The sequence below is a fragment of the Sardina pilchardus genome, chromosome 21 (genome assembly GCF_963854185.1).
Source record: "Sardina pilchardus chromosome 21, fSarPil1.1, whole genome shotgun sequence".
NCBI lineage: Eukaryota > Metazoa > Chordata > Actinopteri > Clupeiformes > Clupeidae > Sardina > Sardina pilchardus.
This window is the reverse complement of record NC_085014.1, coordinates 26,368,513-26,385,927: the sequence shown is the minus strand read 5'-3', so window position 1 is coordinate 26,385,927 and position 17,415 is coordinate 26,368,513. Positions and strand designations below refer to the sequence as shown.

General features: G+C 39.5%; 1 protein-coding gene and 1 pseudogene across 1 annotated transcript; both read right to left on the bottom strand.

The window, feature by feature from the left end:
* Positions 1 to 911: 911 nt before the first annotated feature.
* Positions 912 to 2,884, bottom strand: LOC134068505 (hatching enzyme 1.2-like). The gene is made up of 8 exons (XM_062524165.1): positions 2,816 to 2,884; positions 2,638 to 2,719; positions 2,391 to 2,531; positions 2,178 to 2,295; positions 1,585 to 1,763; positions 1,345 to 1,426; positions 1,083 to 1,207; positions 912 to 958 (listed from the first exon to the last, which is right to left on the bottom strand). Coding segments are annotated over exons 1-8 (798 nt in total). The 3' UTR covers positions 912 to 956.
* A 12,152-nt stretch (positions 2,885 to 15,036) lies between these two features.
* Positions 15,037 to 17,018, bottom strand: LOC134068518 (hatching enzyme 1.2-like; annotated as a pseudogene).
* Positions 17,019 to 17,415: the final 397 nt, after the last annotated feature.

Sequence of the window (17,415 nt, the reverse complement as noted above, 5' to 3'; positions counted from 1 at the left end):
ATAAGCGTGGATGGCAGTCCAAGTGTTTAGACCACACAGTCAGCTTTACCAGGATTACCCTTTCTGCTTTAAGACTCCCTTTCAAACTAAATGGTTTGTGAATTCCATACAAATATAGCCGATTGACAAGGAGGGTATTCCAAGTACGTGGTTTACTGACAAACCTGGGTTAACTCAGAGTAAGTGGTAAACCTCCTACAACAAGAGCCCTATGGCATTGTTTTTGTTTGGAGAATGAAGCCATAAAGCTGCTCTATTAGGTTTACCACGTATTCTTACCCAGGTTTGTCACTAAACCATAATACTTAGAATACCTCCACTGCTGTTTCACTGCTTAAGAATGGCCATATTCCTTATAAATAAAGATATTGCCCAGGTAGATGACGAGCCTGGTAGAGGAAGATAAAAGCACTGTTGGCAGCTCCAAACACTTACCCAGTTTTGTCAATAGCTTTTTCAAATAGTATTTTGCAGAACGCCACTAAATATCTTAAATGCATGAGATAACAGTGTTCCCATTTACCTACAGTTCCCTTAGTTCCCAAAAGAAACAGATGATTTCTAAAAGAATTCTGAAGGATATGCTGTTACTCATTTGAGTTTGTACAGCTGGTCTTGTTTTTAATTGGTTGTTTTACCATGATTATATTTCTGTTGAACTATTTTTAATGGTATTGTTTTAATGTGATGTAGGTTAGTTTGGACAAAAATATTTCCTAAGTAACCATCTCGGCCTAACTATGGAAATAGATGTATTTGCTATGTTACATGAATGCAGCAGTACAACAACAGAATGAGTTGTTTTCGGTAATTTTATTTTCCAGTGACATCAACACGACAGGAGTAATGTTCACAATCAACAACCATCAAGGAAGAACTTGTGCTTTGCCATCTCATCTACTTCATGTGGTGGTTCCAGCATTAGTGGGAATAGGGACAGCATCAGTTTGAACTTTTTCTGTCAGATAGAAGAAGGAATAGCCAGAATTGAATTCTATTGCAGCCAGTCAGCAACCCATCCTTTCAGCAATCCAAAAGTTACAGTTTCTAGCACCTAGAATTATACATGAGGTCATACTCACAGCATCCATACAGTTTGTTGATCCTCTGGATGTCAATGGATGTCATTCCTCGTCTCTGTCCAATTTTCACATTTCGATTTGGAATTGGAGTGATTGTCTCCCTTCCATTGATTGAGAAAGCAGTGCTATAAAAGAACATGACAGTCAGTGATTTTAAACATTTGAAGAGCAATATTTTTTATTAAAATGTCCATTTGGTAACACAAGAGGCAACACAGCTCTGATAAATAATTCTTTTTTTAACTGGGTGCCATTTTCTTACCTCCCATAATGCATCACAGAGGAGTAGTCATATGGAGTGTTCAGGTTGTTGGTGTATTGTTTCTGAAAGTTGGAAACCATTCCTGCCAAAATAAGAATAAACATACATTCAGAATTCATGTTGGTTATTCCTAATTTTTCAGTTTTCAGTTTTGTCAACATGTTCTTGTCAACATGTCCAAAATAATAACTCAAGACTACATATTCAAGTGAAGAAGTATAAAAATGAAACGCAGCTTACGTTGGTTGATATTTTCAAAGTTGATTCTCACATGCTGGTCCCTGTCACTCCTGGTCTGCTCATGGTGGAAGCCCAGAGCGTGGAGAAGTTCATGCTGAATGATACCGTGGTAAACACAACCGTACCTGTTGAGAGAGACCACCTGTCCGCCTCCTGTCCTGCCAAGGTAAGAGTAGCACCTGAGAAAGATGGGAGGAAGAATTACAAAATCATGATAACAAAATAATTAACATTATCATTTAAATTTGTTGTGATAAAAGACCATGGTCCTCATCAAATCACAATTGATTGGATATTAGGCTAAAGTTTGGTTTTGTTTCTGTACACAAATAAATTATTTACAATCGGAATGTTTTAGCCAACATTATACATGTCTATTAGATTACTTTTCACACAATAATCAGCATTTCTTACATTTATTGATGGCGTATTGTTTAACTGAAATAAGTGATAATAGTTAAAAAGTGACCAAAGCCTGACAGTATTGAGTTGTAGTTTAAAAGACAAAAAGACCTTTTCCTGGCAGGTAGGTATGACCATATAATCAACCATAGAAGGAAAAACATTTTCAGCACACTGCTAAATCAACTCACCCACTCTTGTTCTCAATGCTGAGGTAGTCGCGTTGACTTGAGCGAGGTACAAACTTCAAACAGGTTTTGCTGCTGAAGGTCGCCATGGCATTTTGAATTTTCCTCACTTCATAGTAAGCTGAAAAACACAAATAATGGTAATAAATGATCAATGAATGTGCTTTTAAAAATGTGCAAAACATATTATAGAATACTACAGATAAGTTCACTTACAGAATTCAGGGTTCACTATGTAAGGGACCTCAACTTTCCCATTAGCAGACTTCTTCCATAAGCAGTAATTGTTCCAGCAAGCCATAGCATTCCTGGTTTTTGGCACCACAAGATCTCCCTCAATTAGAAATTCACTGGAAGCTGAAGACAAAATGGAATTTGAAAGTTATTCATAACGACTCTGTGAGTTTGTGCAAAACCTCAACTTAAGGAAACTGTTCATTTGTTTAAACAATAAGAAACAAACCATTATTGGTAGTCAAAATCTGTGTGGTCAAGTCAACATTGTCTGGCTCCTCTAGGAAAATGTCATCTTCATCAACATCAGCCTAGAGAAGAAAAAAAACGGTTTAAATGAAACAGAAGAAACCCACGGTTACTGTAACATTTAGAAGTGGAGTTCTGAATATCACAGGTATTCTTACCGTGACATGCAGAGCCTTGGACAGGCCAAGCAGCAGCACCAGAAGGGAGATAGAGGCTCTGAGGTCCATGTTGCTTCAGTGAGTGGAGATGCTGTGGACGGCTACTTCACTGGAGCTCAGTGTTTGAGACCCATCTCACCTGAGCTTTTATACAGCCCTCCACAGGTGTGTCTGCAGGGGGATTTAGGTCTGCTGTCAGGGTCAGGTGTCTAATGGAAGCTCTTATGGGAGGACACCACCACCGCTCCCACAAACTCAACAACTGAACTAAGACAAGATGACATGTTCCTTGTGGTACATATCCTCTACAATGGAATTATTCTGAACTGAAGCAAGGTAAACCTGGTAGAAGTAATTCCAAACACTTTTGTCAGTAGCTGTGTGTGTGCCTGTATGTGTGTGTGTGTGTGTGTGTGTGTGTGTGTGTGTGTGAGAGAGAGAGTATAAGAGAGTATAACTGCTTAAGTCAAGATGCCGAGTGTTTGTTGCATGCTATAGATCTTGAATTTCAGCTGAAGCATTTGTTCAAGTTCGATATATATGAACAGTGAGATAAAAGTGATAGTTGGTTGGTATAGTCCCCATTTTGCCCAATTTGAGGTCTTAGAATATGATGTTAATAATGTTTAAATACGGATTTCAATGTTGGACTTCCTGCTTTCCATGATGTAAAAATCATCATTTTACATCATTGAAAGCAGGAAGTCCTATTCATGGGTTTCATTGAAATTCGTATTTCTCCCATCTCAAGGCAAACTGAGGGAATGATGCATGACCATTCAAAAACATGACTGGTTTTCTAAAGATACAAAGCTTAATGCTAATCGTGAAGTGTCCCAGAATACTGATTTAAAACCATATCACCCATGTAGATGATGTAGTTAAACTGATGTTTAAACAGTCACCATTGTCTTTTGAACATGATATAGATGGCAGAATCGTGTGATCAGACAATTAGACATTCATCCATCTGTGTTTGTATATCTGGGCATGTACTCCACTCTTACGTAGAATAGATTTTAAGAGATGATAAAACAGATTTCTATGCATTTCTGCATTTCATTTTGCATTTCATTTTGGAAGATAATGTGGTTATTGGGAAGAACAATATTTCAATTCTAAAAGGTACAGGTCTTTCTGCAGACACTGGTACAAATGTAAAGACAAACCATGCTAACACATCAGAGTGCAAGCCATCTTACCAGGTGATCTAAACAATAAACTCATAATTGCATCTTAGTCCAGTTGTTGAATTTGTGGAAGCGGTTATGGTGTCAAGTGCTTTCATTAGACACCTGACCCTGACAGCTGACCTAAATCCCCCTGCAGACACACCTGTGGACGGCTGTATGAAACATCAGGTGAGATGGGTCTCAAACACTGAGCTCCAGTGAAGTAGCCGCCCATAGCATCTCCACACACTGAAGCAACATGGACCTCAGAGCCTCTATCTCCCTTCTGGTGCTGCTGCTTGGCCTGTCCAAGGCTCTACCTCTCACAGTAAGAACACCTCTGATATCTGACTTACAGTTTTTTCCAATCGTTTGTACACAATTTTGAAAACGGGGCTCTTTTTGTCTAAACACATCACACAATTAACCAAACACAACACCTAATCAGCAGAACATAACAGATTGTTAGCAAAATGAAATATTTCTGTCAAAACAATAAACACATTGATAAAACCTTATACTGTTCTCATATCACTAACACATTCTTTGAATGATTCCACACTGTCGCTATCTTATACACACCAACACAATAAATTCAAAACACATCTGTAAAAACCCTCTTCCAATATATGGATGTTATTCAGACATATTGTTTGAGAGCAATAGGATAATTTAGATGACAAAAATATTTTGATGAACCCTCATCAAGCAATGCACAAAACTGCTATTGCAGACAGTATTTCTTTCTTTCACTGTACCATTCAGTTACAGTGACAAGTCAATCAACAGAAAATGGCAAAATTATTGTTCTTACTACTGTAAAGTGTAGAAAAATAAAAAATTGTACACAAATAAAAAGTACTGTACACTTACAGTCATTGAAGAAAAACTAAAGCAACAATACAAACAAGTAACAACAATACATAATACTCTAATCATCTCTCTGTCTAGCTGGATCAGGCCATAAGAGTTCACCACATCACAGGCTATGGGTGCCTCTCATTTGGGCTTTTATACATCCTCCCTCGCACCTCTGGCCTCGATCCTCACTGATCGACATAAAGAATGATGGGGCGAAAACAATGGGAGAGTCTATCCAGTGTTAGTTATAGATCAGTGGGAACGCCCCTCGAGGATCGAGCATAACACACCTGAGTGCTGCGTTTTCAATTTTGCACATGTGTGCTTACACACCTGGTGGATATGATATTTCAATTTGTTCATTAGTGTGGTCATTGGCAAGCCAGGGCTCTATAATGAGAAGGAAGTACCTAACAATCTTTATCTGTGTCTAAGGTGTGAAAATGTGTTTTACGTTTTGACATTCACTGTGTGTAATGTTTCGCAAAAAGTGTGAAGCTGAATTTGTGCTTACTGTTGTACTACTCTGCGCAGGCGTTTTGCTTCTTAAGTGTTAAGTATTGTTAACTGTCTGTTAATCTTAATTTTAGTGTGTAAACGATTGGAAAAAACTGTAATGTCAGCTGTGGGTTTCTCCTGTTTTAACTTCACCTTTTTGCCTCTAGGCTGATGGTGATGAAAATGACTTTTTCCTAGAGGAGCCTGACAGTGTGGACTTGACCACACAGATTTTGGCTTCCAACAATGGTTTGTTTCTCATTGGTTACAGTTTTTTTCAATCGCTAACAAGCGTTTGTCCATTCAGTTGAAACATTTTCAAAACTCTAAACACAGTTAGCACAGCATCGGTCTTTTGTGGCCATACCATTCACACATTTCATGTTGTTTTCACACAGTATGTAGTCAGTGAATACATTTTCACAATGCTTACATTTTCTTAACCCTTTATAGGGCACTCATTGAAATCTTTGGAAATTCTAAATTTTACCTTCAGAAAGTTAATGGGGGGATGTTTCAGGACATTTAAAAAAAAAAAAAAAAAAAATCAATATATTTCATCTTGGCATAGCAAATCATGGTCAATGAAGTTACCATATATATGTCCTTGCCCGTCTGGGGAAAAAAAGTACAGAGGGTGAATTTGAAAAAAAATGATCTCCGATCAACACCATACTTGACACAGAGCATCCTCAGCTGATGCCTCACCAACCCATTTCATTTTTTTCTTCGGAACTTTTACCGTTCGCCCGTAACAGCCAATCGAAATTTGTGGCGAAGCCGCCAGACAGAAAGTCAGCTTATATCTCAGCAATCCCTGCATGTATCAAAACCAAACTTGGTACATGGACTCGTGTACCATGTATCTTTTTAATATAATTAAATGGCATGAAGGGCATACACAGGTGCCTAGTACTATGAATGCTATACTCCTATGAACCAGTGTATAAAAACCGAAATACAACTGTAATCACTAAATTACCACTTATATTTGCTCATAATTGTGTTTTTTCACTAACCAGTATTGAGTCATTAAAATAAATGCACACAGTACTAGGTCTCACACTAACAATAAGCACCTGTGTGCCATTTAATTATATTTTTAAAAAGATACATAAGGCATATGTGTAAAAATGGACACTTGTGCCACTTATGTGAACAGGGCATATGATCAAATATAGTGCATTTAGTTTTTAGGCAAACAAGAAGCTCATTTTTAAAAATCCTATGCAAATAACAACAATCTCAATCTTTAACACCAACCAAATAATGTGTGAGTTACATCAATTTACAATGTTTAGTTTTGATGCTATTATGATGATGAGCCAGGTTCAAAAACCTAAAATATGTGATTTCTGCCAGACGGTTGTGTTTGAGGTGCTGCAGTCCACTGCTGATTGGTCAGATGCTATGATGTCAATATTTGTAAGATAGCTTGATCTTCCCTAATTGGCTGAGAGAAAACCACATGACTCTACAACTCCAAATGGAGGCAGGGGGAGGGAATTTTCAGTGTGTGCGGAAGTGACTACATATGGTTATTTGCCCCATAAACAGACAAACTATACATCCCAACAAAATAATGGATCGTTTTTGTATTATTTTCGAATATTTTTTTTTAGATTGGATCGTTTTTGTTTATTTAGATTTTTCAGTTACAAAAAATGCAATGCAAGAAATGAAACTGTAGGAATAATATGTATGTACAGTAATAGTACAGTATATGTTCTATTTAGATAGACAATACAGTCTGATAAGCAAAAAAGAGAGAGACATATCAATAAAGAACAACAATTTTAAATCACACCCACACCCTCCCACCCTCCCACCCACCCAGCTTAGGCTGTGCTAAACAAGGAAGATCATTTAAATCTATGCAAAAGACATAAATCAGTAAAACAAATACCAAACAAACAAAAAACAAACAACAACAACAAAAAACAAACAAAAAAACAAAAACAAAAAAAAAAAAAAAAAGGGGGAAGGGTTATGGTCTTACTTCAAGAACAAGTATGTAAAAAATAAGGTCAAGGGTCAAAATCACCAGGCTATAGGCTACTTGTAGCAATTATTGGATCATGAAGCCTCTGGAGGCTACAAATCAAGAGAATCAACATAAGAAAGAAAAGGCTGCCAGACTTTATCAAATTTTGATACAGCACCTCTCTTCAAGTGTCTAATCTTTTCTAGCTTGGAGAACAATAGTACATCTCTTATCCATAAGGAATGTGAGGGAGGACGCTTAGATTTCCAGTGAATCAAAATTAACCTCCTAGCTATGAGAAAAATAAATGCAGCAAAGTCTGATTGAGATCTGGATAATTTGACGGCACTAGGGAGGACTCCAAACAAGGCCGCAACAGGGCATGGTTCTAATTGTACCTGCAACACATCTGAGACAGAAGAGAATATGGAACTCCAGTATGCAAATAAAGAGGGACATGTCCAAAACATATGTACCAGAGTGCCACGGTGCTGACGACACCGGTCACAAATTGGATCAGTGTTGGGATAAACACGGGAAAGTCTGGCCTTTGTCCAGTACACTCGGTGTAGTAGCTTACATTGTATCACCCCATGCCTAGCACACACTGAAGACGAGTGGACGCGACCAAGAATAGGCCCCCAGGACAGAGTCAAATCCATTCCCAGATCCTGGGACCAGAGGGTTAAAAGGGATTGATCAGAAGGAGAACACAGAGATATTATGACTCCATAGAGTGTGGATATCAGTCCCTTCATTAAGAGAGGCAACTTAAAAATCCTATCAGGAGGAATATCCACTGGGATAGTTGGAAAATCTCTATATATCTGTCTATAAAAGTGTCGTACTTGTAAGTACCTGAAAAAATGAGTGCGGGGAAGATCAAATTTCTCAACTAGCTGTTCGAATGTAGCAAAAACACCATCAACAAACAAGTCCCTTACTGTACCTAGCCCCCTCTGGCGCCACAACCTGAAAGCACCATCCTCCATAGAGGGAGGGAACAGGGGGTTGTTGCTAAGAGGCATATAGAGAGATGGTGTTTTGACTCCTAAATGCTTACAGAACTGATTCCAAATACGCAATGTAGATGTGACAAGAATATTATTATTACGGTTGGAGTTCTTTAGTAGAGGGGAGGAGGTGACTAGTGCATATAGAGTGGCAGGTGCACTTGAGAGGGCCTCCATCATACACCAAGCAGAAGACTTCTCTGGATCTGCATGCATCCAGTACATGACTATCTGCAGGTTAGCTGCCCAGTAATAAAATAAGAAATTGGGTAGAGCCATCCCTCCGTCCTGTTTAGATTTTTGCAGGACTGTCTTGCGTAGCCTTGGGACCTTTTTGTTCCAAATGAACTGTGATATTGCCATGTCTAAGCGGTGGAAGAAAGATTTAGGAATGAACACTGGAATACACTGAAAGAGATAAAGAAATTTCGGGAGGACATTCATCTTCACTGAATTTATTCTACCAGCTAACGATAAGGGCAGCAATGACCAGCGATTTAGGTCAACTTTGACACGCGAAAGTAGTGCTTCAAAGTTTATCTTGAGGAGGTTATTGAATTTAGGAGAAATTGCCACACCCAGATATTTAAAGCCATCTTTTGCCACCTTAAAGGGGAACTGTGACAGTGTGCTCAAGGAAATAGTTTGGTTGACAGGAAAGAGTTCGCTTTTGTCGAGATTGAGTTTATATCCTGATATAGCCCCAAACCGTGTCAAGGTCCCAAGAATATGTGGCATAGACTCCATTGGATTAGAAATATATAAGAGGAGATCGTCCGCATATAACGACACTTTTTGCTGTAAGCCACAGCGGGTGATACCCTTAAAAGCTGTCAGGTTACGATGTGCAATGGCCAGCGGTTCAATTGCCACTGCAAAAAGGAGGGGGGAAAGGGGACAGCCCTGTCTGGTACCCCTGTAGAGGGGAAAGCAGTCAGATAAATTACTATTTGTACGTACTGAGGCCAGAGGAGAAGAGTAAAGAAGCCGCACCCAAGCAAGAAAGCCCTCACCAAAGCCAAACCTAGAAAGGCAAGTGAAGAGATAGCCCCACTCGACTCTGTCGAAAGCTTTCTCAGCATCCATAGACACAACTACCTCAGGACATTGAGAGTTGTTTTTATCATAAATTATATTAAAGAGACGTCGCATATTAAAAAATGAGTGTCTGTTTTTGATAAATCCAGTTTGATCTGGGTGTATAACGGAGGGGAGAGCCAATTCCAATCTAAGAGACAGGGCCTTAGCAAGAATCTTAATGTCCGCATTCAGTAATGATATAGGGCGATATGAAGAGCAGTAGTCTGGATCTTTATTTTTCTTCAATATTAAAGAAATAGAGGCTTGTCGTAGTGAGGGGGGCAGAGTGCCAGACAATAAGGATTCACTGAACATGTTCATTAAAAGAGGCACAATGTGCGCAGAAAACTTCTTATAAAATTCTATTGGCAGTCCGTCAGGTCCAGGGGACTTTCCGGATTGCATAGAACAGATTGCCTTAATAATTTCGTCTTCAGCGAGAGTCTGGTCCAGAGTCTCCTTCTGGTTAGAGGTGATGGTAGGCATTTCAACTTCTATGTGATCAAAAAAGGAAGTCAATGCCTGAGGATCAGTGCTATTTTCAGATGTGTAGAGAGCACTATAAAAGTCTTTAAATGCTTTATTTATTTCTAATGGGTCAGTTACTACACCTGATGGAGTAGCTATTTTTGGAATTAGGTTAGAAGTGGCAGCCTGTCTCAATTGATAGGCCAACAGCTTGGAGGGCCTTTCCCCAGACTCATACAAAGAATGTCTCTGTTTCAATAGTTTAGCTTCAGCTTGTTCAGTAGCTAAGACATCAAACTCAGATTTTAATGAGATAAGTCTTTTAAACGTCTCTGGTGTCGGGCTAAGAGCATATTTATCATCAAGCTGGGCTATTTCAGCAAGAAGCTGAGCTTGACGCTCTCTGCGTTGTTTCCCCTGGAAACCAGAGAAGCCTATAATTTGTCCCCTAATGAAAGCCTTGAAGGTCTCCCAAATAAGTGAGGCTGAAACCCCTGGAGAAACATTAGTAGACACAAAAATATCAATCTGAACTGATATAAAGCTAATAAATGCCTCATCTGAAAGCAAGAGTGTGTTGAAACGCCAGGGGATGCGAGAGTTGGGCTTCTCTGGAAAAGATAGCACTAGAGATACTGGGGCATGGTCAGAGATTACAATAGGGTTGTAAGAGACTGTACGTACATGAGAGAGGAGCCTGTCATCCAAAAGAAAGAAGTCAATACGTGAGAAAGAATGATGGACTGGAGAGAAAAAAGAAAACTTTTTGGTTTGAGGATACTGGAACCGCCAAGGGTCACTAACTCCACATTCCTCCATCAAGGACTTTATCGCATGGGCTGATTTTGAGTCACGAATGGCTCTAGTGGAAGATCGGTCCAAGGAGTTATTAAGACAACAATTAAAGTCACCGCCCAGTATGAGAAAATGGGATTGAAAATCAGGAATGGCTGAGAAGAGCTTCTGAAAAAATCTGTCGTTATCCCAATTGGGTGCATAAATACTGGCAAAAATGACTGGTATATTATATAAAGTGCCTGAAACAAAAACATAACGCCCATTAGGGTCCGCAACAGTATGGAGTGCTTTAAATGAGACTGCTTTATGAATTATAATAGCTGCCCCCCTTGACCTGCTAGAAAAATTAGAGTGGTATAGCTGCCCAACCCATTTACGCCTTAATTTTGTGTGCTCCAATGTCCCCAAATGGGTTTCTTGTAAAAAGGCTACCATTGCATGTAGGCTGTGTAAGTGATTTAACACCTTATTGCACTTGACTGGTGAATTCAAGCCCTTTACATTCCAGCTCACAAACGAGAGATCACCTCCCTGGGTTGAAGATCCCTTAACTGCTGCCATAGGACATCCAATCTAAGCAAGTGTTGTAAAAGAATGAAAAGAGGGCAGATGGGTAAGGGTATGACATAAGACCATATAATGAGAGTGGGGGCAAAACAGGATACAACAGAAAGAAAAAACAAGAAAAAAAAAAAAAAAAAAGCACAGTGATAAAAAAAATAGAGAGCATTCGGAGAATGCAAATACCATTGCACACTAGGCAGGCTACCACCCCCCCAGCAGCTTCCCAAACAAGCTGCAGTAATGAACACTTTCTTCTCTTCCGGAACTTCAAAGAAGCTATAAGCTTCAACAGGAATGTGATAGTAATAACAAGAATAAAAATAAGTGAGTACTAAAACATAGCCAACTTAAGGTTGAAAGGCCGACCAGGTTGGAGCAGTACAGAATAAACATAATAAATGGCCTGTGTGAGAGAACGGTATAGCATGGAGGCCAGATCGTCCACAGGAGTTAAAGAGTCAATGTTTCGTCATATGAATTGAGCTAGCTGCCAAACCTGGCCTACATTATCTTACCCTGACCAGTCATGACACAGAGTCCACATCAGCACGGCCATTAGTAGAAGCGACGCTGTTCAGCTCGGCGGAGTTTTCTTGAATCAGTGGATGTTGTCGAATGAAGCGTTCAGCGGAGGCTGAGTTCTCGAATCTGTGCTGCTCGCCGTTCAGTAGAGTGATCCTCAGATGACCCGGGTAGAAAAACCCATATGCCTTGACCGCGGAGTTCCCACGTAGCAAGCGTTTGACATCAGTAAATTCCTCGCGTTTCTTAGATTGAGCGGCCGTGAGGTCGGGGAAAATATGCACCCGTCTGCCATCATGTTGCAATGAATCGCCCATCTCCCTAGCTTTGCGAAGTAGAACGGCCCTGTCCCTCTGATAAAGCAGCCGTATAATCACTGGACGCGGTGCCTCTTCACTGTTTGGTTTAGGACGTAAGGCTCTGTGGGCAGTGTTGGGGAGTAACGGAATACATGTACCGAAGTTACGTATTCAGAATACAAATTATGAGTATCTGTATTCCGTTACAGTTACAACTTAAACAGTTGGTATTTAGAATACAGTTACATTGTTGAAATCAATGGATTACATGAGGATACTTCACTGTTTCGAAGTTTATTCACTCTCTAAATAAATTAAGGCAACTCCATGCATTTCCCGGAAAGAAATCTAGATGAAATTGTTTCCATGTTTAAATCCAAGCCCCGTCGTCTTGCACTAGCCACATTGCACCCGTCAGAACGCAGCCAGCGCGCATTATGGACGCGCCATCGGAGATAACTGACAGCAAATTTGAAGTAAAGTAAGTAAGTGTTAGTAACTCCTACTCACCGACCGTGGTTCTTGATGTCTGTTCAAAAGATATTTTCCCAAGTAGGCCTATTAATTACTTACTTCGGCCAATTGGTTATACAGTCTAGCTATCAATAAACAAAGCCTGGTTACGTGTTGATTTAGACCTACGATGAAACACATCTTAATAGGCACTGCATTGGTTTTCATTCCAACTTAAAATAGCCTATGGGTTATTTATTTGTAAGTAGATCTAGGCTATATTTAATTTTTTTTAATGAATTATGGTGCAGCCTATGAAAGTGTATTCTTGCGAGTAGCATAGGCCTAGCCTATTTTAACGTGCAGTTTTTGATTGTCATTTAGCGATCACGTTCATTTTTGAGAGCACTGATATAGGTTATGCAGTAGGCTATAGTGTTTACATTTCCAGGTAGCCTAATTTGCGTCCCACCGGTCATAGCCTATATATGCACCCCTCATTTTTACTGAGTTGATGCCACCTAAAATCTCACACACCTTATAATTTCTTACGTCCCTGTTTCAACTTGAAGAAGCATCTTCTATTACTACTATAAAACTTTAGTTGTATCAGGTGACTTAGTTGAATTCATATTCTCATACAGTAGGCCTACGTGGGCCGCATTCAGCCATTTGGAACAGAACACACCACAATAGGCCTAAACTGGATTTGATGGGCGCATTCCTACACTTATAAAATGCAATTCAATGCGGAAGTAATCCAAGTATTCAGAATACGTTACTCAGATTGAGTAACGTAACGGAATACGTTACAAATTACTTTGTTGGGCATGTATTTTGTATTCTGTAACGGAATACGTTTTGAAAGTATCCTTCCCAACACTGTCTGTGGGCACGATCGATGGCTGGTTCAAAGTCGAGATCCAGAGTATCATGCAGCCATTTAGTTAGCCAGCTAGCTGCTTGAAGACCTTCTATGCCCTCGGTCAAACCAATCATCCTAATGTTATGCCGTCTAGATCTGCTTTCTAGCTCCTCACATTTAGCTTTCAAGGACGACACCTCACCGGTCAGAGTAGTGACGGTAGACTGCAAGTCCCGTACCGAATCTCCACAGAAAACAGCAGTGTTCTCAACATCAACCAACCGGTTAGCGTGGGAGTCCAACGTAGCTCGCAGAGCACTAGTAGAGGAGGTCAATTCCTCGCGCACCGAAGATATTTCAGTCCTCAATGATCCGACCACTGACTCGATTTTCCCAAAAATATCCGTTTTCAATATGCCCAACTGGTCAGTTAAGGTCTCCAGATTTAGAGGAGTGCTCGACTGGTTGTCTTGACCATTAGCAGAGTGTTCACCCTCTTTAGCATTAGCAGCTAGCCGTTGCTTACGCATCATGGTTTACTGATTCGAGTTGTTGTAAGTGTCGCAAAAGCTCAATATAGTTACCGGTAACAGGCAAAATAATGCACACTGGATCAACCCAGTGCATAAATATTAGACTTTGGGGTTGTACTCGTCTCAAAAATAAACATTCCTATCACATTTCCAAGGAGCTCACTTAGCCACGTCTGCTTGGCTCCATGACCGGAAGCGCCCTTATTTTCGAATATTAACACACAACATCCCACAATAGTTAAAACAATATTCCAAACCTTAGATACAGTATAAAAACCTCTGCTTCTGCAATTTTATCAATTCAAAAGCAATGTATCTCAGCTGATAATAAACAAACAATCGAATAATTGACACACAGACGATTTATGTTGGGTAAATTGGGCCAACTACAGCTGATTCCAGTCTATCTTAGACTCAGTGGCAGGGGTTATTTCTCTCTATTACATTGACACTTACACAGTAAAACGAGGAGGTGATGTTTTTGGAAGCAGAAACAGAAGAAGACAAATACTGTAATGTCAGACATTAGACACAGTAATATTGTGCTTTTTTTGTTCACCCCCTTTTTATCTGGGCTTTTTGCTGCTGTTTTTTTGTTCAGAATGCTCTTGTGTTTCATGGATATTTTGTTCACTGCAATGCTGTAAAACGTTTTCTGTTCTATCATAGTCTACTGTAAACAGTATTTATACTGCACCTCCTGTAGGCCTAGTGAACAGTAAAAAAAAAAAAAAAAAAAAAAAAAAGATTTGCTTTTCACTGGAATGCATTTGAATGTGAACATTACATCTGGACAAACAGTTCCCAACCAAGACATGTAGTGTAAAAATGCTGGATTGCATGTTTTGCATGCAAATACCTGTAAAACTGAAACATGGTATTGTTTTAATATGATGTAGGTTAGTTTGGACAAAAATATTTCCTAAGTAACCATCTCGGCCTAACTATGGAAATAGATGTGTTTGCTATATTACATGAATGCAGCAGGACAACAGAATGAGTTGTTTTCGGTCATTTTATTTTCCAGTGACATCAACACGAGAGGAGTAATGTTCACAATCAACAACCATCAAGGAAGAACTTGTGCTTTCCCATCTCATCTACTTCATGTGGTGGTTCCAGCATTAGTGGGAATAGGGACAGCATCAGTTTGAACTTTTTCTGTCAGATAGAAAAAGGAATAGTCAGAATTGAATTATATTGCAGCCAGTCAGCAACCCATCCTTTCAGCAATCCAAAAGTTACAGTTTCTAGCACCTAGAATTATACATGAGGTCATACTCACAGCATCCATACAGTTTGTTGATCCTCTGGATGTCAATGGATGTCATTCCTCGTCTCTGTCCAATTTTCACATTTGGGTTTGGAATTGGAGTGATTGTCTCCCTTCCATTGATTGAGAAAGCAGTGCTATAAAAGAACATGACAGTCAGTGATTTTAAACATTTGAAGAGCAATATTTTTTTATTAAAATGTCCATTTGGTAACACAAGAGGCAACACAGCTCTGATAAATAATTATTTTTTAACTGGGTGCCATTTTCTTACCTCCCATAATGCATCACAGAGGAGTAGGCCTAGTCATATGGAGTGTTCAGGTTGTTGGTGTGTTGTTTCTGAAAGTTGGAAACCATTCCTGCCAAAATAAGAATAAACATACATTCAGAATTCATGTTGGTTATTCCTAATTTTTCAGTTTTCAGTTTTGTCAACATGTTCTTGTCAACATGTCCAAAATAATAACTCAAGACTACATATTCAATTGAAGAAGTATAAAAATGAAACGCAGCTTACGTTGGTTGATATTTTCAAAGTTGATTCTCACATGCTGGTCCCTGTCACTCCTGGTCTGCTCATGGTGGAAGCCCAGAGCGTGGAGAAGTTCATGCTGAATGATACCGTGGTAAACACAACCGTACCTGTTGAGAGAGACCACCTGTCCGCCTCCTGTCCTGCCAAGGTAAGAGTAGCACCTGAGAAAGATGGGAGGAAGAATTACAAAAACATTTACAATATGGCTCCATTAATCAACATTATTATTTAAATTTGTTATGATAAAAGACCATGGTCCTCATCAAATCACAATTGATTGGATATTAGGCTAAAGTTTGGTTTTGTTTCTGTACACAAATAAATTATTTACAATCGGAATGTTTTAGCCAACATTATACATGTCTATTAGATTACTTTTCACACAATAATCAGCATTTCTTACATTTATTGATGGCGTATTGTTTAACTGAAATAAGTGATAATAGTTCAAAAGTGACCAAAGCCTGACAGTATTGAGTTGCAGTTTAAAAGACAAAAAGACCTTTCCCTGGCAGGTAGGTATGACCATATAATCAACCATAGAAGGAAAAACATTTTCAGCACACTGCTAAATCAACTCACCCACTCTTGTTCTCAATGCTGAGGTAGTCGCGTTGACTTGAGCGAGGTACAAACTTCACACAGGTTTTGCAGCTGAAGGTCGCCATGGCATTTTGAATTTTCCTCACTTCATAGTAAGCTGAATAACACAAATAATGGTAATAAATGATCAATGAATGTGCATTTAAAAATGTGCAAAACATATTATAGAATACTACAGATAAGTTCACTTACAGAATTCAGGGTTCACTATGTAAGGGACCTCAACTTTCCCATTAGCAGACTTCTTCCATAAGCAGTAATTGTTCCAGCAAGCCATAGCATTCCTGGTTTTTGGCACCACAAGATCTCCCTCAATTAGAAATTCACTGGAAGCTGAAGACAAAATGGAATTGGAAAGTTATTCATAACGACTCTGTGAGTTTGTACAAAACCTCAACTTAAGGAAACTGTTCATTTGTTTAAACAATAAGAAACAAACCATTGTTGGTAGTCAAAATCTGTGTGGTCAAGTCCAAATTGTCAGGCTCCTCTAGGAAAATGTCATCTTCATCAACATCAGCCTAGAGACAAAAAAACGGTTTAAATGAAACAGAAGAAACCCATGGTTAATATTTAGAAGTGGAGTTCTGAATATCACAGGTATTCTTACCGTGAGAGGCAGAGCCTTGGACAGGCCAAGCAGCAGCACCAGAAGGGAGATAGAGGCTCTGAGGTCCATGTTGCTTCAGTGTGTGGAGATGCTGTGGACGGCTACTTCACTGGAGCTCAGTGTTTGAGACCCATCTCACCTGAGCTTTTATACAGCCCTCCACAGGTGTGTCTGCAGGGGGATTTAGGTCTGCTGTCAGGGTCAGGTGTCTAATGGAAGCTCTTATGGGAGGACACCACCACCGCTCCCACAAACTCAACAACTGAACTAAGACAAGATGACATGTTCCTTGTGGTACATATCCTCTACAATGGAATTATTCTGAACTGAAGCAAGGTAAACCTGGTAGAAGTAATTCCAAACACTTTTGTCAGTAGCTTTTTTATTATGACCGCCGCTAGCATAGCTAGCGAAGCGGTCATGTACAGTAGTTGTTGTCAAAGTGTTTTTTTTTTTTTTTTTTCCG